This window comes from Aphidius gifuensis, linkage group LG3 (assembly GCF_014905175.1).
Source record: "Aphidius gifuensis isolate YNYX2018 linkage group LG3, ASM1490517v1, whole genome shotgun sequence".
Lineage (NCBI taxonomy): Eukaryota > Metazoa > Arthropoda > Insecta > Hymenoptera > Braconidae > Aphidius > Aphidius gifuensis.
In genome coordinates, this window is record NC_057790.1 from 15,163,710 (window position 1) to 15,184,480 (window position 20,771).

The 20,771-nt window shown below is 27.7% G+C and overlaps 1 protein-coding gene across 5 annotated transcripts in view; it reads left to right on the top strand.

The window, feature by feature from the left end:
- Window positions 1-7,010: 7,010 nt before the first annotated feature.
- Window positions 7,011-20,771, top strand: part of LOC122852055 (homeotic protein distal-less) — a 41,533-nt gene continuing 27,772 nt past the window's right edge. The window contains exons 1-2 of one of the 5 annotated variants that reach the window (XM_044151621.1): window positions 7,011-8,801; window positions 16,496-16,719. In XM_044151621.1, the coding sequence (XP_044007556.1) occupies window positions 8,318-8,801; window positions 16,496-16,719 (708 nt within the window). In that variant the 5' untranslated portion in view covers window positions 7,011-8,317. Of the gene's footprint in view, window positions 8,802-16,477; window positions 16,720-20,771 lie in introns of all 5 variants that reach the window. The other 4 variants (XM_044151618.1, XM_044151620.1, XM_044151619.1 and 1 more) reach the window with 4 other exon arrangements.

The window sequence follows — 20,771 nt, forward strand, 5'->3', positions numbered from 1 at the left end:
CACTGCGTGGCTATCGTATAAACTTATATATAATAAAAAAAAAGTAAAATTGAAAGTTTATAAAATTTGAAAAAAAATTTACTTTTTATTGAAGATGTTAATTTACAATTGAGCTTGAAAATCTTAAAATTTAAAACTCAAAAAACGTTAAAAAAACGATATAGTGAATGAAAGTTCTAAAATTAAATTTAGATAACGGAAATAAAATTGTGAAATTAATTGTAAAAATAAATAAAAAAATTTATCAGTTTAAGGCAAACGTTAATTAAACGTTTGAAGATGTTAAAAATTTAACATTTAATTTTTGACATTACATTGTTTTTTTTTTTTTTTACATTTTACATTCCATTTTTAACCGTGTAGTAAAAATTTTCTCACTCTGACTTTATGTGGCTATGTAGAGGTCTTTTTGTTCATTTCCTTTGTTCCTTGGAGTTTTATGCCTTGGGGTTGCAGTCTTTTTTCAAGGAGTTTTTTTTATTTTTTTATTTTTGGTATATATCTGACTGTCCTCAAAATAAACTTGAGGAAACACCATAAACCCTTTGAATAGATTCGTTCTTCAATTATCATTAATCAAATAATTTAACTATGCACACAGAGCTTACCTCATTTTTTTATATATATAAAAATTTTTTTACATATGTACATATCCATGTATATATAAAAAAGGAACCAGCACGCAATATATCAGTTATGCTTTCATCCGAATCAATATTCACTTTTTTTTATTTTTTTTTTTTTTTGTGAATTAATAAGAGATTTAATGTTAATTTAAAAATACACGTGATCATGATTATTAATATCATATTATTTATATTTTATTAAAAATATTGAGACAGTAAATCTCTCATCTTACTCACTATTTTATAGTTGGATTTTAATTAAATCTAATTATTATTTTTCCTAATTCCATTAATCAAGACAAAACTTTTGTGGTTTTCTATATATATATATATACCATATATATTCTCGGAAGATTTAAGTTACAACTTATCTTTGATGTTTCTTATTCGTTTCAAATCAAAAGTTGGGTTTTGTGAATAAATTTAGAATTAGAGTGTGTCGAAATTTGTATTTACGATGCCTTTTGAGGCTCCAACTTTTTTTTTTTTTTTTTGTATTTTTTTTTTTCGGACTTTACAACCGTCTGAAAATATACAAGTCTGGTTTTACTGGATCCAACAATAAACGATGCCGTGGGCAAACTTTTGCGAGTGCGAATAAGTATAAAAAACGCGATCGTGGAGGTTTTTAAATGAGGGTGGGATGATCTATATATATATGTATACATAAGTGTATTATTTTTATTTTTTTTTTTTTACTTTAACATGTATTGTGTACAAGGTTTAGCCGTAGGCAAAAATTGATCTGTCGATCCCGAACTCCTAGAAAAAGTGCAGGAAGCCAATTAAATTTACGAAAAAAGCTTTAAACTACACATTTTTTGAAAGTTATTCACCATATGTTTGCAAAATCTTGATATATAAATGACAAAGTAGGAAAATATTATTGTTCTAATTTGCATAATATAGATTTTTTAATAAATTTAAAATGTTAATTCTTCAAAACAGACAGATATAACTTTTATATATGCGTATTTATTATTTATAAGCAAAAAGTTCTACAGAGAGTTATAAAAAAAAAAAAATGGAAATACAAAATTCAAATTATAATACATTTCTTTCGGAATTTGCACAAAATGTTTTTCAAACTTAAATATTTTTTTTCAAGCTAAAAATGTTCATTTGAAAAATACATAAAGTTGTGGAGTAAAAACTAAAGTAAAGCAATGAAATTTGACTGAAAAAAAAAAAATGTTTTCCCGCCAAAAACAAGAAAAAAAAATAAAAAATAAGGATGGTTACAAGAGTTTGCGTGACAGCCTTCGGCTTGTCGGGCAGATGTATAGCAATGGGTTGACATCGCAGGCTGCGGGCTAGCGTGGGTCGTGGGGTCTACAGTATTTTTAAAAAAATAAAAAAATTTTTTTTATCTCTTTCTCTCTTCAGTAACGTCGCGCACGAACTCCATAGAACTCACGCACGTCCGTTTCGTGCCCACGGCACGCACATTGAAGCCACTATATATACACGAATCCCATGCATATACATTATACATACTACCACAAGTACCAATTTTCATTTTTTTCATATACACAGATATATATATTATTATTTTTATTCATTCGAATCCTAGCACGAGGTCCGTGAGACAAGCACGCGTGGACACACCCGGTACAGCTTGAATTGCAGCACGCCAACAGCACCACCACCAATAACATCACTTATACCATCACAATTGACACCATCAATATCAATAAATATACTAGTAGCTATTTCAATATCAGAAGACTTTTCTATCAATACTATGTACAGTTTTCGCCTCGATAGTATATACCAATGACTATATATAATGAAAAACAAAGATACAAGCTTTCCTTGTGGCAGAAGTACCGAGGTCGATAATGCAGTATCGTCACGCGAGAATACAACCAGCTGACATTTTTTCTATTGTCCAAAAAAGTAACGACTTAGTACTACGACAAAGTACATATAGAAAGCTCATGACTAACTCGTACAACTGATGCAATTTTATTGTGAAATTTGATATTTGACCAAATATATGTGAATCATGTTTTCATTTTCTTCATACATATCAATTTTTACTTTGTATGAATATTGATGATTGGGTATATGCGTAAACATATACACGCATGTATGTGAGTATAATGTATATTATTTGAGTTATCAAATTGTATGTGGTTCTGATCAAAATTTAAAAAAAAACCTCAAGGTTTTATGTATGTATATTGAAGGTCGATCATGTGCAGGATCTATATAGATTCACCACATTTACATTCATCGACCCATGAATATAGCAAAAGTGGCAAGAAGTGAATGTATATACTCCAGAATGAAATTGATATATAATTTATTAATAACATAATATGAAGGCATTTATAATATTGTTCGAATATTTATATTAAAACAATCAGACATCAAGAAAAAGGTTTTTTAAGAATTATATATATAAAATAAAAATAAATAGTAGCAAGTTGCTGATAAACATCAGAAAAATGTTCTAGGTGGTCAGCAAAGTGCAAGACAATGACAAAAGAATACCTGTACACACGGTAAGAATGACGGTTTTTTTTTGATATTTTTTTTTTTTTTCATCAAGACAGCTTGACGAGTCTAACGTCAAAAAAGTGACGTGAAGCCTGGACGTGGGCGGAAGGATACATGAAATACAAAAGTGAAGGAAAAGCCGCTGGTAGCTCTATAAGATGCATTTGTCTTTTTTTTTTAAATATTTTTGTCTCTTTCTGGAGAGGTTGCAGATGACGACGATTGGCAGATATTCTGGTCACAAAAGCTATTGTTCTTAGAGCCAACAAACCCTCAACTAATTTTTTTACTCTTCTTGTATTTTTCTGTCCCTAGTTTTTAACCTTCACAATATAAAACTTGCTACTCGAATAAAATTTAATTGAGCTTCCTGCAGGGTGTGGCATGAGTATTTTTTTTCAAATATATTTATGTATATATATATATATACATACATGGAAACACTATGGTTTATAGGAATATAAACAATCGGTTGATCGAAGGGTTTCTGTTGATGATGAATAATTTTTTTTAATCGTTTGATGTTACAAATACCTTAATGAATTTAAATTTCATATTAATATTTAATTACATATTTCTATTATACATTTTCACGCGTGTATATACTGATCAGACGATGCATCGATGCATCAAAATATTTTGTGGACTGATTGCGTTGTGTGTAAGACCGGTAAATTCAAACTTTAAATCACTCCAAAGTGTTTTTCTGATAGAACATTTAATCAACATATTATATGAGTCATATTTATTATGCCTCTACCAATCTTTTAATAATTTTTTATCATTACATATGGTACCCAAAATATATATACCCAGTAAATTTCAGTAGTAACCCTTTTTCAGCTTTATCAAGGATCCATAGAAACCCTCGGTAAAATTCCTCAAAAATTTCATAATTGTTTTTATAAAATCTATGAGCGTCAGTATGTGGACATTTTTGACGGGTTCTATGATTTTTTTTTTTTTCAAATAGAATTGCCTCAGAAAGCGCCATATATTTTGCAATTTCTCAGAATGCAAACTATGCCGAAAGCCATATAATAATCATGGATGTATAGAAACATTTTTCCTGGAATAATTTAAAAACTTGCAAATATATGAAAACAGGATGGCATGTTCTTTACGACACATAACATATAGCACACGTATTAATACGTATATATGTATATAGATCAGTGGCTGAATATATATATATATATATATAGTGACCAAAGTGTTGGTCAAACTAAATATAGGAAACACTTTTGGCCCCGGGTGTATGCAGACCTGTAATATGGCAGAGAACGCGGTCAAACGGATTGTTTGCGGGCAACGCCCACCTATATTCGCTCTGGCTTTTACTGCCTGAGCAGTAAAGTACTAAAATTATGATCCGCGCTTGTCACTGCTTCAGGCAATGTGCGTATAAGACCTGAAGGATTCTGTCTAAGCCTTCCATTTTTCAACTCGTCGTAACTAAACAAAATGTGTGGAACTTTGAATGAGTAAAATAATATATTTTTTAATATTATATTAATTGAAATATCCTCAGGACTAAGTTTGTCGTATATATACTTTTTTTTTTTTATACATTTTATAAATTTTTTTTTTTTCCTTGAGTACAAAAATATTCTTGACCAATTATTTACATAATAATTAAATGTATTTTTTATTTACTGTTGTAGATTTTTTTTTAATAATTTAAGTTTCAATATTCTTATTAATTATTTGAGAATAATTAAGGTTGTATTGTTGGCTCTTTTGGAAATGACTAAATTAAGAGCTTTTTAAAACACTATTCTTTTGTCCTTGTTTTCTGATTGAATAACCATTTTAACACAGTCCCGTGCACTCTAGATTGCAGCTATTACTTCAATTATATTATTCACTGTACACAAACAAGTGAGAGTATACATTAGTTAATAAAAAATTGTACAGAAGATTTAATATAGTATATCACTCGTAATGATGTTTTTGTGTTTTTTTTAAATAAAACTCCAAAAACCCTTCATCTTTATTTTTTGAAGGTTATAATTTAGGTTAAGACACTATGTATCTTAGAATATGCGAGAAATATTCGTACATTAGACGTAAAAATTTTCATGAAAAGATTTGTATTTTTTATTTTTTACAATAATTGCAGTAGAGGACATTTAAAATATTTTTTAAAGATAGGAAAATTCAAGTGTCAAATTCTTAAGCAGTGCTTAAAAGAACTCTAGATTTAATCTCCCGATAAGATATACTTGAGTCAACAAGTTGTCTTAGCTGAGCTGTTCTATAATTGCCAAGTCCTTGTATCAACAACAAAAGCCTTTGAATTTGTTTATATGCATGGTGTGAGATACTACTACGTTTTCACTTATATGTAAATGTGGTAAAAATAGATGTGAACCGATATATTACTGCTAATCAATGATCGTGAATATTGATATAATATTATCATGTGACTTTAAAATATTAATGTCCTTATTTCAAGGTCAAATAATTCACATGATAAAATGGAAAATGTATTATTACTTTACTCACAGACAATTAAGAAAAAATAGTTTTAAAAAAATTAATTAAAAATAAAAAAAAAAATATCTTATTTTCGAAATTTTTTTTTTTTTTTTAATTTTAGATTCAAATCAAGTAAATTTTAGTCTTTCTGTAATTTTTATATCACACATTGATTTCGAAATATTATTTTTCTTTCATTCAGGTTATACTGACTTGTATATACTCAAAAAATTATTTATTAACAAAAAACATTTTATAATAAAAAAATGTTGCTGTATATATGCAATTAAGCCTTTGAAATTGTTGAATTTTTTTTTTTAAAGAAAAAATTTTTTTTTTTCAGTCATGTAAACTTTTTTTTTTTTTCGTCAGAATACTTGTAATACAGAAATAACAAGTATTTTTTCGAAAACATGTTATATACTTTTGTGTGATAAAATTGTGCGACTATTCTGTACAATATATTTTATAACACGAGGCTAGTTGTCAAGCAACCCAAGGCAAGGTGATATGGAAATTCAATACAATATATTGAGAGTGTGGAAATTTATCTCAAGTGAGGGTTTGCCATTTTATTTTTATTATTATTTACTTCTTGAAAATTTTTTTGCAAATCCTTATACTGATCTTTGCAAACACGCAAGGGTGAAGTGGTATACCATATATATATATATATATATATATATACATGTAGTAAAATGGGTCTAGCCACCAAGTCTAACCAGGCGTGGCTATAAATGCATTCATACTAATAATTTTTCCATTTTTTTTTTTTTTATTTATTTCACCTTAAAGTATGATTGATTTTCTTTACTTCACGATAGCCATGAAGTATATGTAATTCAACTTGTTGTGATGCAATGAAACATTTTAAAATTAAAACTTTTTTTCTTATTATTTCTAATGATAAAATTGAAGTTATTGAAATATTCCCTCGGGAAATTTTTTTTTATTTTTAAAATAAATGAAGTTTTTTATAACTAGTGTGATTTCTATTTTACAATAATATGTTGTATAAGAGTGATAAAAAATATATAATAAAAAAAAATCAAGTTTTAAGAAGTTCGAAAGTAATACGAAGGTGACTGTGAGGTTAGAGTACAAAATACTACCAGTGATGAAGAGTGTATGTGACGTTTTTAGCTTATGAGTTGAGTAGGTAAAAAATAATATGAGCTAAATCATTGATAGTGGGAGAAAATGGGAAGGTAAAAAATAGTATACGCCTGTTTGACACCATAATGGCCTCCGTTTAACCAATCAAATGTCTAAACGTCACTGGACAACTGGTAGGGTAAAATTTTTGTAACCAATCACAGCTGTATATTCAATTTTTGAAGGCGTATACAACAGTGGCGCCACTTAGTGATCATTTATTACAACTATTGGATAATCTGTAGACAGAGAACAGTTTCATACTATACGAGTTTGGATCGTGAAGTGTGTAGCACTGTGTGGAACTGTGTTTCGTGTTATTCTGCTCTATTCTTTTGACGTTACGATAAATTTTTTAACATACGATATTCAATAAATATAAAGTATATTAAAATTTTTTTTTTCATATATTATTTACGAATTAAAATAATAGTGACGTTCTAACATTGGTGTATTTTTTTTCTATTTTTTTATTATTTTATGGTATTAAAAAAATAAATTCAAAAAATAATCGTGAAGTTTGTTCAATGTATTGGGATACAACAAGATTGTTTTGTTCATCAAACTTTGGGCTGTGATAATTAAAATTTCATAAATAGATAATTAAATAATAATTATTATAATTATATAATTATAAATTTGGTGAATAATAAAAAAAATCTTTTTTTTTTTTTTTAGTTATTTTTAAAACTTAAAAAATACTACTTTCATAATTAAAAAAAAAAAAAAATTAAAATTAATTTATAATTATTACATGATGCTGATATAGCGACGGTAATTATTGTAATTTGTTGAATACGTGATTAGTATTTTTATATAAAATAAAATCAGTGATAAAATATTTAATTTTAAAATCATCAATTGGTGCATTCTATTTTTAATAGAATTATTCAAATTTTATTAATTCTTTTAATGAAGTTTATATCAAAATTTAATATAACTCATTATTAAATAATAATGAAAAATATATCGATTAACAAATCAATAAGTATGAAAACTTTAGCAAGCTGACACTGATAATTTTTATAAAAAAAAAAAAAAGAAAAAATAATAATTTATAATTACAGTGAAAAAAATCAGTGGAACTCAGTTATTCTTTTGGATTATATTTAAATATTACGTGTTGTGTGAATAATTGTGTTAATTGTTTTATTCAATTGTGTATATTGTGAATGTGTCAAGTGAAGTCAAAATATACCATTGCAAAATAATCAACAAATACATAGACAATAATAAAATATAATATTTTTCTATAAATGTCAAACAAGTGTTAATTGAAGAAAAAAAAAAAAATAATTAAAAAATTAATAATATAAAACAGTGGTTAATTTGATTAAATTATAATAAAAGAAACAGTAAATTGGGCAGGCCCCATCATTCGGGCCCCGTGTGGATTCAGGGTCGCGGCGACGTCGGCAAGTGCCGTGTGCGGCCTCGACGTCGCTATTAAGGTGGATCCGGGAAGCACGACGACGCTTAACTTTACGGACCTGGGGAGCCCATTCGGGGCGGGCGACCCTTGTCCATCGAGTACACCGACCCCGAACAGTATGTCCGGTGGTGGTGGTGGCGGTGGTGCTACAACGGGTGGTGCAAGTGGTTCAACTGGTGGTGGTTCAGATATGGATCAGCATCTTCATCATGGTGGCCTTGGTTCTGTAACACCAGGACCACAAGGCGGTAATGGTGGTGATAGTGCATCAAGTACACCTGTATCACAATCAAATAAAAGTGCATTTATTGAACTACAACATAACAATTTATATAATCCGGGTTTAAGAGGTGGTTATTCAGTTGGACATAATGTACCAGGTGGTCATCAATTTTCTCATCAAGTAGGAAGTCTTGGACATCAAGGTTCTGGACCAGGTAGTGGTAATCAACAACATGCTGATGCTGGATTTCCAAGTCCAAGATCTGCTCTTGCTGGTTATCCTTTTGCACCAATGCATCAGCATCAAACATATGGATATCACATTGGATCATATGCATCTCAATGTCCCTCACCACCTAAGGACGGTGAGTACCCAAACTGTATGTACCGACAATTTTTTATTATATATTTTTATACATTAGAATTAGTTTTAATATTTTTTTTTCAACTCTTAAATACTTGGGGTATCAAGAAATATTTTTTATAAATTTTCCATCAACTGATTATCGTGATAGATTGTGTAAGACAACGTTTGTGAAACGAAAAACGAATTGATAAACTCATCAGATTTTTTATTAGCCAAGTTTAATATCAATATACCTTAACATCTAATGTTATATAAACTGTTTATATACTCCATATTTATTATTTACAAGTGTTTACTTATTTACCATTTGAAAGATAATCATATCAAATAGAAAAATCAATAATCACATAACCATGTTTAGTTGGTTATTTACTTAGCAATTGTTTACTTGACTAGACAAGTAGTCATCATCAAAATTTTAATTTCGATGGTTTACCATACACTTTGTTTACATACAATGAAAAAAGAATAACGATTTACCAAATTAGTTTATATTTGTTCATTATGTCAGTGTCGCTTTGTGTGATCTTCTGATCTTGTAATAAAAAAAACCTGCGACACATGTATAATAAAAAACATCTAGATCCTTCGGATTATTATTTTTGGTCAAGTGATTTAAAAAATTTAAAATGCTCTTTTTTTCTATACTTTATTTTCTTTCATCTGTTTTTTTTTCTTCTTCTTGTTCTGGTGGTCTTTCTTCTTCTAGTGTTTTGTTTTTTCGTCAAAAGGAAGTGAAGTAACTTTGTCTTTTACCAAATGTTTGTAGCAAAAGAAATTTCATCTTTCAAAAAAATAAAAAAACTTCATCCAAAAAATATAATTCTAAACATCTCCAGCGGTGAATGAAGAATAGATCTAGAAAAAAAAAAAAAAGAGAATGAAATAAAATAAAGGTTTTAATAAAAGAAAGAAAGAAAAAAAAATGATGAAAATAAAAAAGAAAAACGAAGGTATATATCTAGAGTAGCCAGGTATATTTTTTTTGGTAGCGTGGGTCTATCGTCCGGCGGTCGACGGCCCCAGTATGTTAACCAACGTATGCGTATATATTAAATTTCACGTGAACGAAAATAAATAAAGATATACGACTTTGTAAATATATGGAACCTAAACAACAACGCGGATGCCACAAAAATCCTGCAAAACAGTTTTTCAAATATACAATTAAAAAACAATCTAACAAGGTGTTTAAAAATATTTCGATAAGCGTCATTTAAAACTTCTTTTACAAATAGACGACACAATCTTGTCATAAATTCATTAATCTTATATTCAATAAAAGTTTATTCATTCCAACATATCTATTATAAAATACTTGCATTTTTTATACAATGCAATAACTTTATGGTATTTTATTATGAACTTGAAAAATAAAAAAATTACAATATTAATTAGCCTGTTTTCTTAAGTAAAATCAGTTGTCAATTAAAATTATCCTTCAAATAATTTAAACTCAATATTAACAGGATGCAATTAGTATAGAGAAAAAAATTGGTTATGGTTGGTTATGAAATTGTAAAATAATAATTTAAACTGACCAAGCACTTGGCATTGTTGCTGAATGTATGACCTTTTTGAAAGCAATAATGAGTGTCCGATGACCTCCATTATAACAGCACTCTGAAACTTTCATCCCTTATAGTGACCGTTCTACGAAAGGCAAATTTATATCGTGGTGGTTTGAAGGAGTTGGATTTTAAACACGCAATCCCTTTCACCCTTCATCAATTTTGTAAATTCATAATGCTCGCGGTGAAACAAGTCGACCACCTTGTTCGTATATATATACCTATAAAAAATTTTTTATTGTATACACAATACACATATATGCAAGCAATATATTAACGATAAAATTATATTTCCCTGCGCAAGACTGTTTTATTTCCAATATTGAAACCAGACCAATACGCTTTCTAACCATAAGGTCGATGTAATATACCATCCATTGTGGTGAAAAGGGCGAAAACTTTCATCGTTGCTGATGTTTGACAGTCACAAAATAGTATAATCGTTTCAGGAGTAAACTTTTTTTTTTTCATTATTAACAATTGAATTTAACTGAGTATTTTTATTTTAATCATCAACCATGGGTCGCTCATCAGCCAATAGAGGTTTTTTTTTTTTCTTGTTATTATTTGCGATGGTCATTTTATGCTTTCTCTATTATTTATTTATCAATTTTCTGGCGTTTTGTTTCTAAAGTTTTTAAAGTCGTCTGGAAAGTTTTGTTTTTTTTTTTTGATATAGTACAAGCTGATAATCGGTCATGAATATCATAGTGGTTCAATAAGTAATAGACTGATGATTTATTTGAAAAATTTTTTGTTTTTTAAATTATAAGGGTTTAAATTCTGAATTATTAACAAAAATGGTCTGTAAATAAAATAAATATTGAGAATGTTAAAATTCTGTTTAGATATTATGGGCCAAGAACGTTACATATTTGATAAAAAAACATTTTTAAATTTAAGCTATTACAACTATACTGATAAATGACTTTTATTTCAGACCAAATTTTTCAATTCAGAAAACTTTTATTTAAACACAAAAAAAATTATCTATTTGATAATGTTCAAGTGTTTATTCAACAGCAGCTTCTGTCACTTTAATTATAATGCCAAATACTTTGCACTGGAATCATTTTAAAGCACATAAAAAAAGCTATATAAACGCATCGAGTGTAATCCGTCATCTTTCATCAAAAGTAACACTTGAAAAATCCATCAAATAAATTAATTTAACAAAAAAATATGAAACAAATTTGTATATGCTTCGCTTTTTTTGTCTTTAACGATATATGTAAATTTTAATTTTTTTCGAAATCGTTATTGGCACTCATACGGGGAAATTTACGGGAAATACGGGGACATTTACGGGTTTCACATACAATATAATCAGTCCTACACATAGAACGGTGGCTATGTTTACCGTAAATTTTCTCGTAACCTGTATAAATGTCCCCGTAAATTCCCCCGTATTGAGTGCCAATAGCGTTACCGAATTTTTTTACCCTCTACTTGATTTGAAATGAAATAAAATAGAATTTGTAATAAAATATTGGGGTGAAATAAAATTCTCATCCCAATATTAACCTTCTATAATATTCTAAACTCTTGTAAAATATTGATTTCTATTTTTTTCTCGAGCACTCCTATTTTTTCAATATTTTTTACGGTGATAAAAAGTTATAGAAAAAAAATTGAACACTATATAAAACTAGCGTACATAAAAGTCTATTTTTATTATGAAATGGGAAAAAAAAGTATAAATAAAACAGTACCTTAAACTAGTATTGTTTAAAAAATTGATGAATTAAAAATTTTGAACACTCAACATCAATAATCCTTAGCAATCATAATTTCATTTATAAATTTAACACAATAGAAAAAAAAATACAGGTACATGAATAATTTAATTATAATATCATGATATTTTGCGGAAGTTATGAATACTGCATAGTTGTAATAATATCAAATAAAAATTCTAAAGAAAAAAGTCAAGATAAGAAGCGCAAAATTGATGCACTAACGAGGTTTCGTTGATGTTTTTTACATTTTTTTCTACAATGCACCGTCGCATGAAGCGCCAAGGTGGCGCCATCATCTTAAATTGCATCAGGATCTTGACACGGCGACTAAGCTCTTCTTTTATTTATTTTTTTACTTCATATATAGTTTTTATTTATTTATTTATTTTAATACTAAAGAAATGTTTTGCTTCGCCATGGTATGCTATATATACATACAGACATAGAATACGATGCAGTTTGATTAATTAAATAATAAATATATCACATTGCAATCGTGATTTAGTTAATTGCCACAGGGCACGCTATTGTTCATATATCCCTTGGTCTCCCCTATATCATATATACATATACAATGTATATATATGCAAGTACATTTGTATTTACGCAATGTAGATCGGTACATATATCTCTGCAACGAGCACGCGCTACTTACTCGTGACGTTGTTACCTTTTTATATCAGTAGAATATTTTAATTCAATCTCAATAATAAAACAATATACATAAATATAATCTATATATAAAAAAATCTATTGTAATATCAGCATGCTTTAAACATGTCTATTACTCTATTAGTAAACACAGTGAGAAAAAAAAAGTTAAATATATTTCAATGAATATTTTGAGCAAACGTTGAGCAGATATTTCTACATTTATTTTTTTTTAAGCACTAAAATGAATCATAAAATTAGAATGTAGATTAGAATAATAAAATGACACTTGAAAAAAAATATTTTTTTAGTGTTAAATTTTAGTATTTATATATAAAGCTAAATGTTAAATTAACATCTAAAAAAATGTAGACTTATTTTGTAAGTTAAAAAATATGAAATTAATGTATATAAATAATACTGTAAAAAATATATATTGATAATAAAATTAAAATTAAATATAAAACATAAAAAAATGAATTAAAATCATAAATACAAATACTTTGAATGAAAATTTAAATTTATATCAAGTATTAAAACGATTCTCGTGTAAACGCTACCGTGGAATTGGATTCTTCATATATATTTTCAAAGTGCTGGTAGAAAAGATTTGCAGTGATAAGACATGAGCTCATTCGGTTGCCGTTGCAGAGAGAGGAACTCAAGGATCTTATGAGGGAGATCGGGTAGCTGATCGCGTGATTCAACCTGCAGTATACACGAACAATTCAAACTCGCGGCGCTACATTGTAAACATTCAACATACACATATATAGCTACATATATTGCAAGAAGATATTATCGTGCACACTACTGCCAGTGTACCGTAGATATGAAAATATATATACGCATATAAACATACATACAATTATATTTATATATACAATATTGTATCAGGCTGCAGAGAGCACAGACAACTAGGTTTCAAACAAAAAAAAAAATCTATCAAAAAAAATACAGCATTAATAATAAAAATGTGCATGTTTATTTACAGAAAATGAAAAAGAAAAAAACATTTTTTTTAAACGGTCAGTCAGACTTTTTTTTAGCTTGTATTTATAGAAAAAAAAAAAAGAGGACAACCAATGCCTCGTTGTTGGTTTGTAACAATAATCATTGTTATAAATTGACAGCTAGCTTTCAAAATCTTTGCAAGCAATGATGATGAGAATTCAATGGCCCCAAACACCCTGCAAGCTTGGGAACTTTATCCAATTAGTACAGAAAGACAGAAGCAATGGGTACAAAATATTCTCTAGTCACTAAATCATGCGTTAAATCTTTAACCTGCAGCCAGCTAAATTAATCTGGGATGGCTAGAAAATAAAAGACAATGAGGGTTAACTTGATGGATCAGGTATTAAATGGTTGTTTTTACAAGGATCAAATGTGGCTCATCGACTTAACCGAGATCCGGCTTTTGAATTTCGATAAATATATATATACTATATATATATATACTTGGTCATTGCTGTGAGAGAACTTTTTTTTTTTCATTTCGTCAGGTCATAGGAGAAAGATAAACTATGCAGAAAATCGCCAGTGACAGACATTTTTTTTAGTTTAAAAACTACGAAGTTGACAAATTTGTTTCATTTTTACTTTAAATTAATTAATATGATGGATTTTTTAAGTGTTACTTTTCATGAAAATTGGTATGGATTTTTTTATTAGCTTTAAAATTCTTCCAGTGCAAAGTCTTTGACATCATGAAGTGATTTTTGTTTATAAATATATATTCATTTCGAAAATCAACTGTAAAAAAATTTTTACTAACGAATTCGTTCTATTGAAAATTGAAAATTTTCAAAACTCCGGCGAAAGCCCGTGTGGTTTATCTCGATTATTCCAAATTCATTACAGTTTTTTTACAATTTTAAATTATATGATTGAATTTTTTTTTTTTTTTTTTTTTTTTTCGCTGTCAAATTATGTACACAAATCAAAATACAGATAAAACAAATTTGAGGTTATACTTCATGTAGGTATTGATATCAATGATTCTATTAGATTTGTTCAAGAAATAAATCAATACAAATATTAAAAAAATAAATCGTTCAATTTACTTTTTTTTTAACTAAACAAATTTTTTTTTTCAAATCATTTTGTTTAATACTTTTATTTATAAAAATTTTTCTGTGGCAATTTTTTTTTTTTTTTTTTAATAACGTGATAATTTAAATAACTATTTTATCGATCAAGCAAATTATAACCACAGCAAAGAAACTTTTACGCATGCGCGCATCCATTTTTTGTCAAAAAACAGTGTTAAAATTTAAATTATTAGTTGTTCATACTTTCAATAACTTTTGAACAAATAAACATAAAAAAAATTTGTAAAGCCCAAAAAATTCCTGATTAAATTTCTGAAAGCCACACTCTTTTCTAAAAAATCGTTAAAAGCAATCCTATTCATGTCTATTTTTTTATTAGAACATACCAGATACTACTTATTATTATAAACAATTGTTGATAACTAATTAACGCGAGTTCGGAGCGTTTTTTATCAAGACAGTGTGGCTCTCGGTATTTAAAAGGCCAACAATTTGAGACCAAATGAAAGTATATGAGTTAATTTTTCAAAAAGTTATGCGAGGTATAAAAAAACGCAAACTTTGTTTTTTTGTTAATTAACAAATTTCTAACAATAGCAAAAAAAAAACTACCTCTTAATTATATAGATTTTGCAATTTTAAATGTCTAGGCAAAAAATTGCATCCACGATTTGTTTTTAGTTTTCTTAATATTTTGATTTTAAAAATTTTGCAAAAACATTTTTTGTTGATAACTAATTTATTAACAATGAAAATGTTTTTTTATCTATTCTCGGTTGTATTATTTCTTCTAGGCTTTAATTTGGTTCTAATACGAACATCCTATCTATATTATTTCAGAAGATATGAACATTTTTCTAAATTCATATAGTGAAAACAATACTAGTAGGCTTCCGCCTACGTAAAATGACAATTTAACTGTTAGAAAATTAATTTTTATATTGTCAATTTTAGTATTTTTTAAAGTTCTCTGTATAGTTTAAAATTACAGTTTTTTTTTTTCTTTTTATTACCACCAACGATGAATTTTCATTACTCTTGCGGTTTGATGAAAACAAAAAACATTTAAAAAAAAAATTGAATAAAGTAAATTTTGCCTTTCTCTTTTTTTTTTTTTGGGTAATTTGTGATAGACATAACGGAGGAATTTAATGACCTGCCACCTGAGATAGAATGTCACGAGATGATTAATGCAACTATAGTCCGTGTATATACTTTTCTTATTTTTCGAAATCTTTTTTTTTTTATAATAATTTTTATAAACATAGTTAAATTTATTTCGAAGAATATTGGTTAGATTCTTGAATTTTTGATAACTGAGTCAAATCGACACCTTGTGAATGCGACAACATTTTAATATCCTCTGTGTAATTGCCCATACTAATTTCGTGATGAACGGTAATTAATTAACAAACTGATTAAATCGGACTAATGCCTACGTGAGCTTTAACAGAGTTTGTGTGTATATACATGGCTATATGCACTCAAACTTATTGTGTTGTATGAAGTATGATGATGTATACCTAATTTACCATTCTGATATAATTGATTTACAATCATGATACGTTAATACATGTGTTCTAACACTTTATTACTTTTATAAATATTTTTTAAGTTTATTTTATTTTAATTTTCTACCAATGAGTAGATGGGGATTCTGATGGTTGATATTAGGGTGGTGTATGTTTGCAGACCTCTCACCTCTTGGTGACAAAGGTGGCAGTCTTGTGGATGAACTGGGTGGTGGTGGTGGCGGATCACTCAGAAATGGAAAAGGAAAAAAAATGAGAAAACCAAGAACAATTTATAGCAGCCTACAGCTACAACAATTAAATAGGCGGTTTCAAAGGACACAATATCTTGCATTACCTGAAAGAGCTGAATTAGCTGCAAGTTTAGGACTGACACAGACACAGGTGAGTCAAAGTTATATATATGAGTATTTTGTTATATTAATTTTGTCCTTTGACAGAATAAACTGTTAGCTAAATTTTGTGTAAATGTTTATCTGCAACAACGAAGATATTGAAGAAAAATGCGAAACAGGCTTTGCTTATAGCTCTAACAAGGTGTTCATGCGAAACATTAACTGTCAATAAAAAAGATATTTTAATAATGAATCTTGCCTGAATAATATCACGAGTGTATCAATAATTATTTGCACAGATAATTCAACTTAAAGAAAATTGATTTCTTAATAATTTTGTCGTGTTATTCAACGGCAGAGGTCATCAGTGCTTACTCGTTCTTGTTTTGGTCATACAAGTGTCTGAGATTTGTAGGCCCCTTGTATCCAAGTAACCATATATTCTCGTTACAAAAATCTAACAATTTTAGGAACTTTATTATATTTTTTGGCTCTAGCAGTGAATGATTTAGTCCATGTATATATAAATATACATTTCATTTTTCACAATTATGTTCTTCACATCTATTTGTTATTCGAAATAGGATAATTTGCTTGTTCATAGTATCGAATTATATTTGTGATACTTGAGCAATATGGATTTGGATACTTGTATGCCCTCTTTACACATAATTTTCATGCATTCAAGCATCTGCCATCAGAGTTATCGGCACAAATGACTCTACTAAATCACTAATCTGCAACGCCCTGGACATTGGGGATAGGGTTACTAGTGTCTGGTGAGCAAAATTTTCTTGTTGTTTGTTATAACGAGCTGACTATAAATATTATATACAGTGGTCACCCGAGGAGTTTGATCTCGTATACTTTCGCACCTTTTACATATTCATTGTAAAACTTCATTTTGTTTATTTTTAATAATTTTTTTTTAATTGTAATTTTTTTAATACAATGTAGCCTACACTTGTTAAATATTTATATATAATTTTTTATTTCAAATAATAACTTGACAAATAAGTTGAGTGAATATGATAAAGTTGGACAATAATTATGTCGATTTGTCGAGTAGACGAGTTTTATTTATGTGGTTATAGACCATAGTAGTCTCTTAACAATGTTACATATATAATAAACACAAATATTAAGAGGGCCACTGTGTGCAATACATATGTATATATTGAGTAGTTGAGACCGGATAATTTCATTAGCTCCCCTTTTGAGATTTTTTTTCCCCTTACACAGTTATTATGTGACAGCATGCAGTCTAACTTTATTCTCTTCATATGATCCATGTTGTTTTGACAATCTCTCTCAATGCTATACCACTGTTAATAAATATCATTCATGAATGAACCAATCAAGCCTTCAACATTTCAAATTTTTGAAGACTTTAACATATTTTTTCATTCATATATATATATTAATGGTATTATATATGTATAGTATCATTCACAAGATGATTTCATTCATCACATTTAATTCTTTGAAAAATTCATTACAGATAATTGAAAAAGATAAAGTTTTGTTTTGTTTTTCTTTTTCTTCACCGTCAACGATTATTATTTCTTTTTTTTTTCGGTAAAACTTTCCAGATGAAATTTATCATTTTTAAATGTATATATTGTTTTTTTTCAACTATCATGGACAAGAAAAAAAATGATTTTAATAATCTAAAAATAATTTTATCAAATTTAACATGAAAAAAAATATATACAACATATTGGTAACTTGAAAATAAATAAAATATAAAATGATGAAAAATTTTTTATTTTTCGAAAGGTCAAAGCGTTTTTTTATCAATACTTATTTCTATTTTTTTTTCAGACAACAAGTCGATAAAACATTTTATTATCTTTTTTCCATTGAATATAACGTTTAAAAAGAAAAAAAAAGTGCTCGAGGCAATATGACAATAACTTACAGATAAAATTTTTAATAATTTTTATACCACAGTAATTTACTTGATGAAAAATGAATTTTATTCATACAAAAAAGTGAATGTTTATTTATTTATTTATTTGAACAAAAAAAAAATGTTTATTTCTCTAATTGCATTGTGGAAAAAAATTATATGCAATAATCAAATCAGTAATTCATCAGCTGAATGTTGATAATATTCGTAGATCCACGATTATCAGTTAATGAAAAATTTAATTCTATTTTCATTATCCAGATTTGATTACAACTTTAAATTTATAATATCATCTCAATAAATAAATTAATAAAGTTTAATTTATCATAAAATCTATAATTAAATATATAATTTTAAAATGATTACTATCAACATTCTTGTTATATTTATTCACTTTATTTTTAGATTTGTATTTAAAGATATTGTAAATATGCTATAATTACTTTGGACAAATGAATATTAACTTAATCTTTTCTTCTCAAAAAATTGCACCAATTTATCACTATTAATTTCTAATTAATTGTAGTAATCGAGAAAAGTGGCTGAAGTGATGTACCACATAGCAATACTATGGGATAAATGAAACACGATCACGCAAAGAATATATACTCAATGTGTATATATACAATATACATATATGAGTTTTAACTGTAGCAATAATATATATAATGTTTGCGAATAAAGGTTTGAGGGGAGTGGAGAAGAAGGAAGCATATTTAATTCACTTTGTGCGATGCAACGACGGTTGATGGTCTGTCGTCCGACGGAAAAAGACAGGCACGACAGACACGACATACTGGTGACAAACTCGTTGCACTGACATTCTTTTACAAATGCATGTATACATTTTATAGATCAATCAGTATACATATACATATACCAACAATGAAAACAATAATGTACCCGGAAATACAATGTAATTTTTATTTTAAATTTTCATCTTTTATTTCCTCTTGTATGACAAAATCCTCTTTCTTTTTTTTAATAACAGTGATTCATTTTTGATTTTATGCTTTTTACATTATTGATTAGTTTAATAATTTAATTTTTGTGTCATATTACAAGATATATTTTTAATAAATAGCACACGAAATGTCAAATTTTTTTTTTTACTACACACAAACGACCCTCATATGCAAAAATTTGAAATATTTCATAGAGCATATATGCATGGCATTATATTTGCATAAAAAAATTATGATAATAATAATTTTGAAACTTTCTACTTTTACTTTGATAACATGCAAAACAATTTACAGCTAAAGCAGAGGAGCTTTAACTGTTTATTAATACTGAATAACTGAGTTTTTAAGTTGAGAAAATTTATGAGTGGTCCAATCTAAATTTTTAACTGCACTGATGGAGATATTGTCCGGTGTTGAAAAATACAATACAAGTATTTCTTATAGCTTTATATCTTAAATTTTGCTATATATATGGGGTTCATGAAACAATCAGATATCAATAATTGTTTGCACATTCAAACAGATTCAACTTGGAAAAATTTGGTTTCTTGATAATTTTATTGTGTTATCCCATGGCAAAGCTCATTAGTGCTTACTTGTCTCGTTTCAGTCATATAGAAAAAAAAACAGACCAATGAAACAAGGGTACAAGTGTCTGGGATTTGTAGGATTATTGTATCCAACAAATCGCATATTTCTGTTACAACAATCTAACAAATTTAGGAACTTTATTATGCTGCTCTAGCAGTAAACATGTTTCCGTGAATAATTAGTTTTTTCGCAGAGATTCCAAACAGTTTGATTCTAGTTAAACAAAAAAAAATGACAGTTTCAGGAAATGATCAATAATAATCATTACCACGCAGTCTATGCATCCACACATATTTTGTCTGCATACACATAAGCTGTATCCATGTTTCTGCGAAGGACCCCCCAGAACATCTTCAGTTTATTTTTTAAGAATTACATTCGACCCACTGATGTTTGACTATATGTATACACGGAAACACCCCGAGTATTAAGACTCAAGTAAAAATAATGAACAAAAAAAAAATTAAGGTGTGGGAAACAATCATTTTTGAATAAATCAAATTTTTGTAAGTTTTTTTTTTTTATTTACATGTACACCTCTCTTTATTTATGCTGTTTTTTTTATTAACATTATTATTTTTATGACGTCGATTATATATAGATTGTAAATCGATTCCCGTTACTTATTTATTT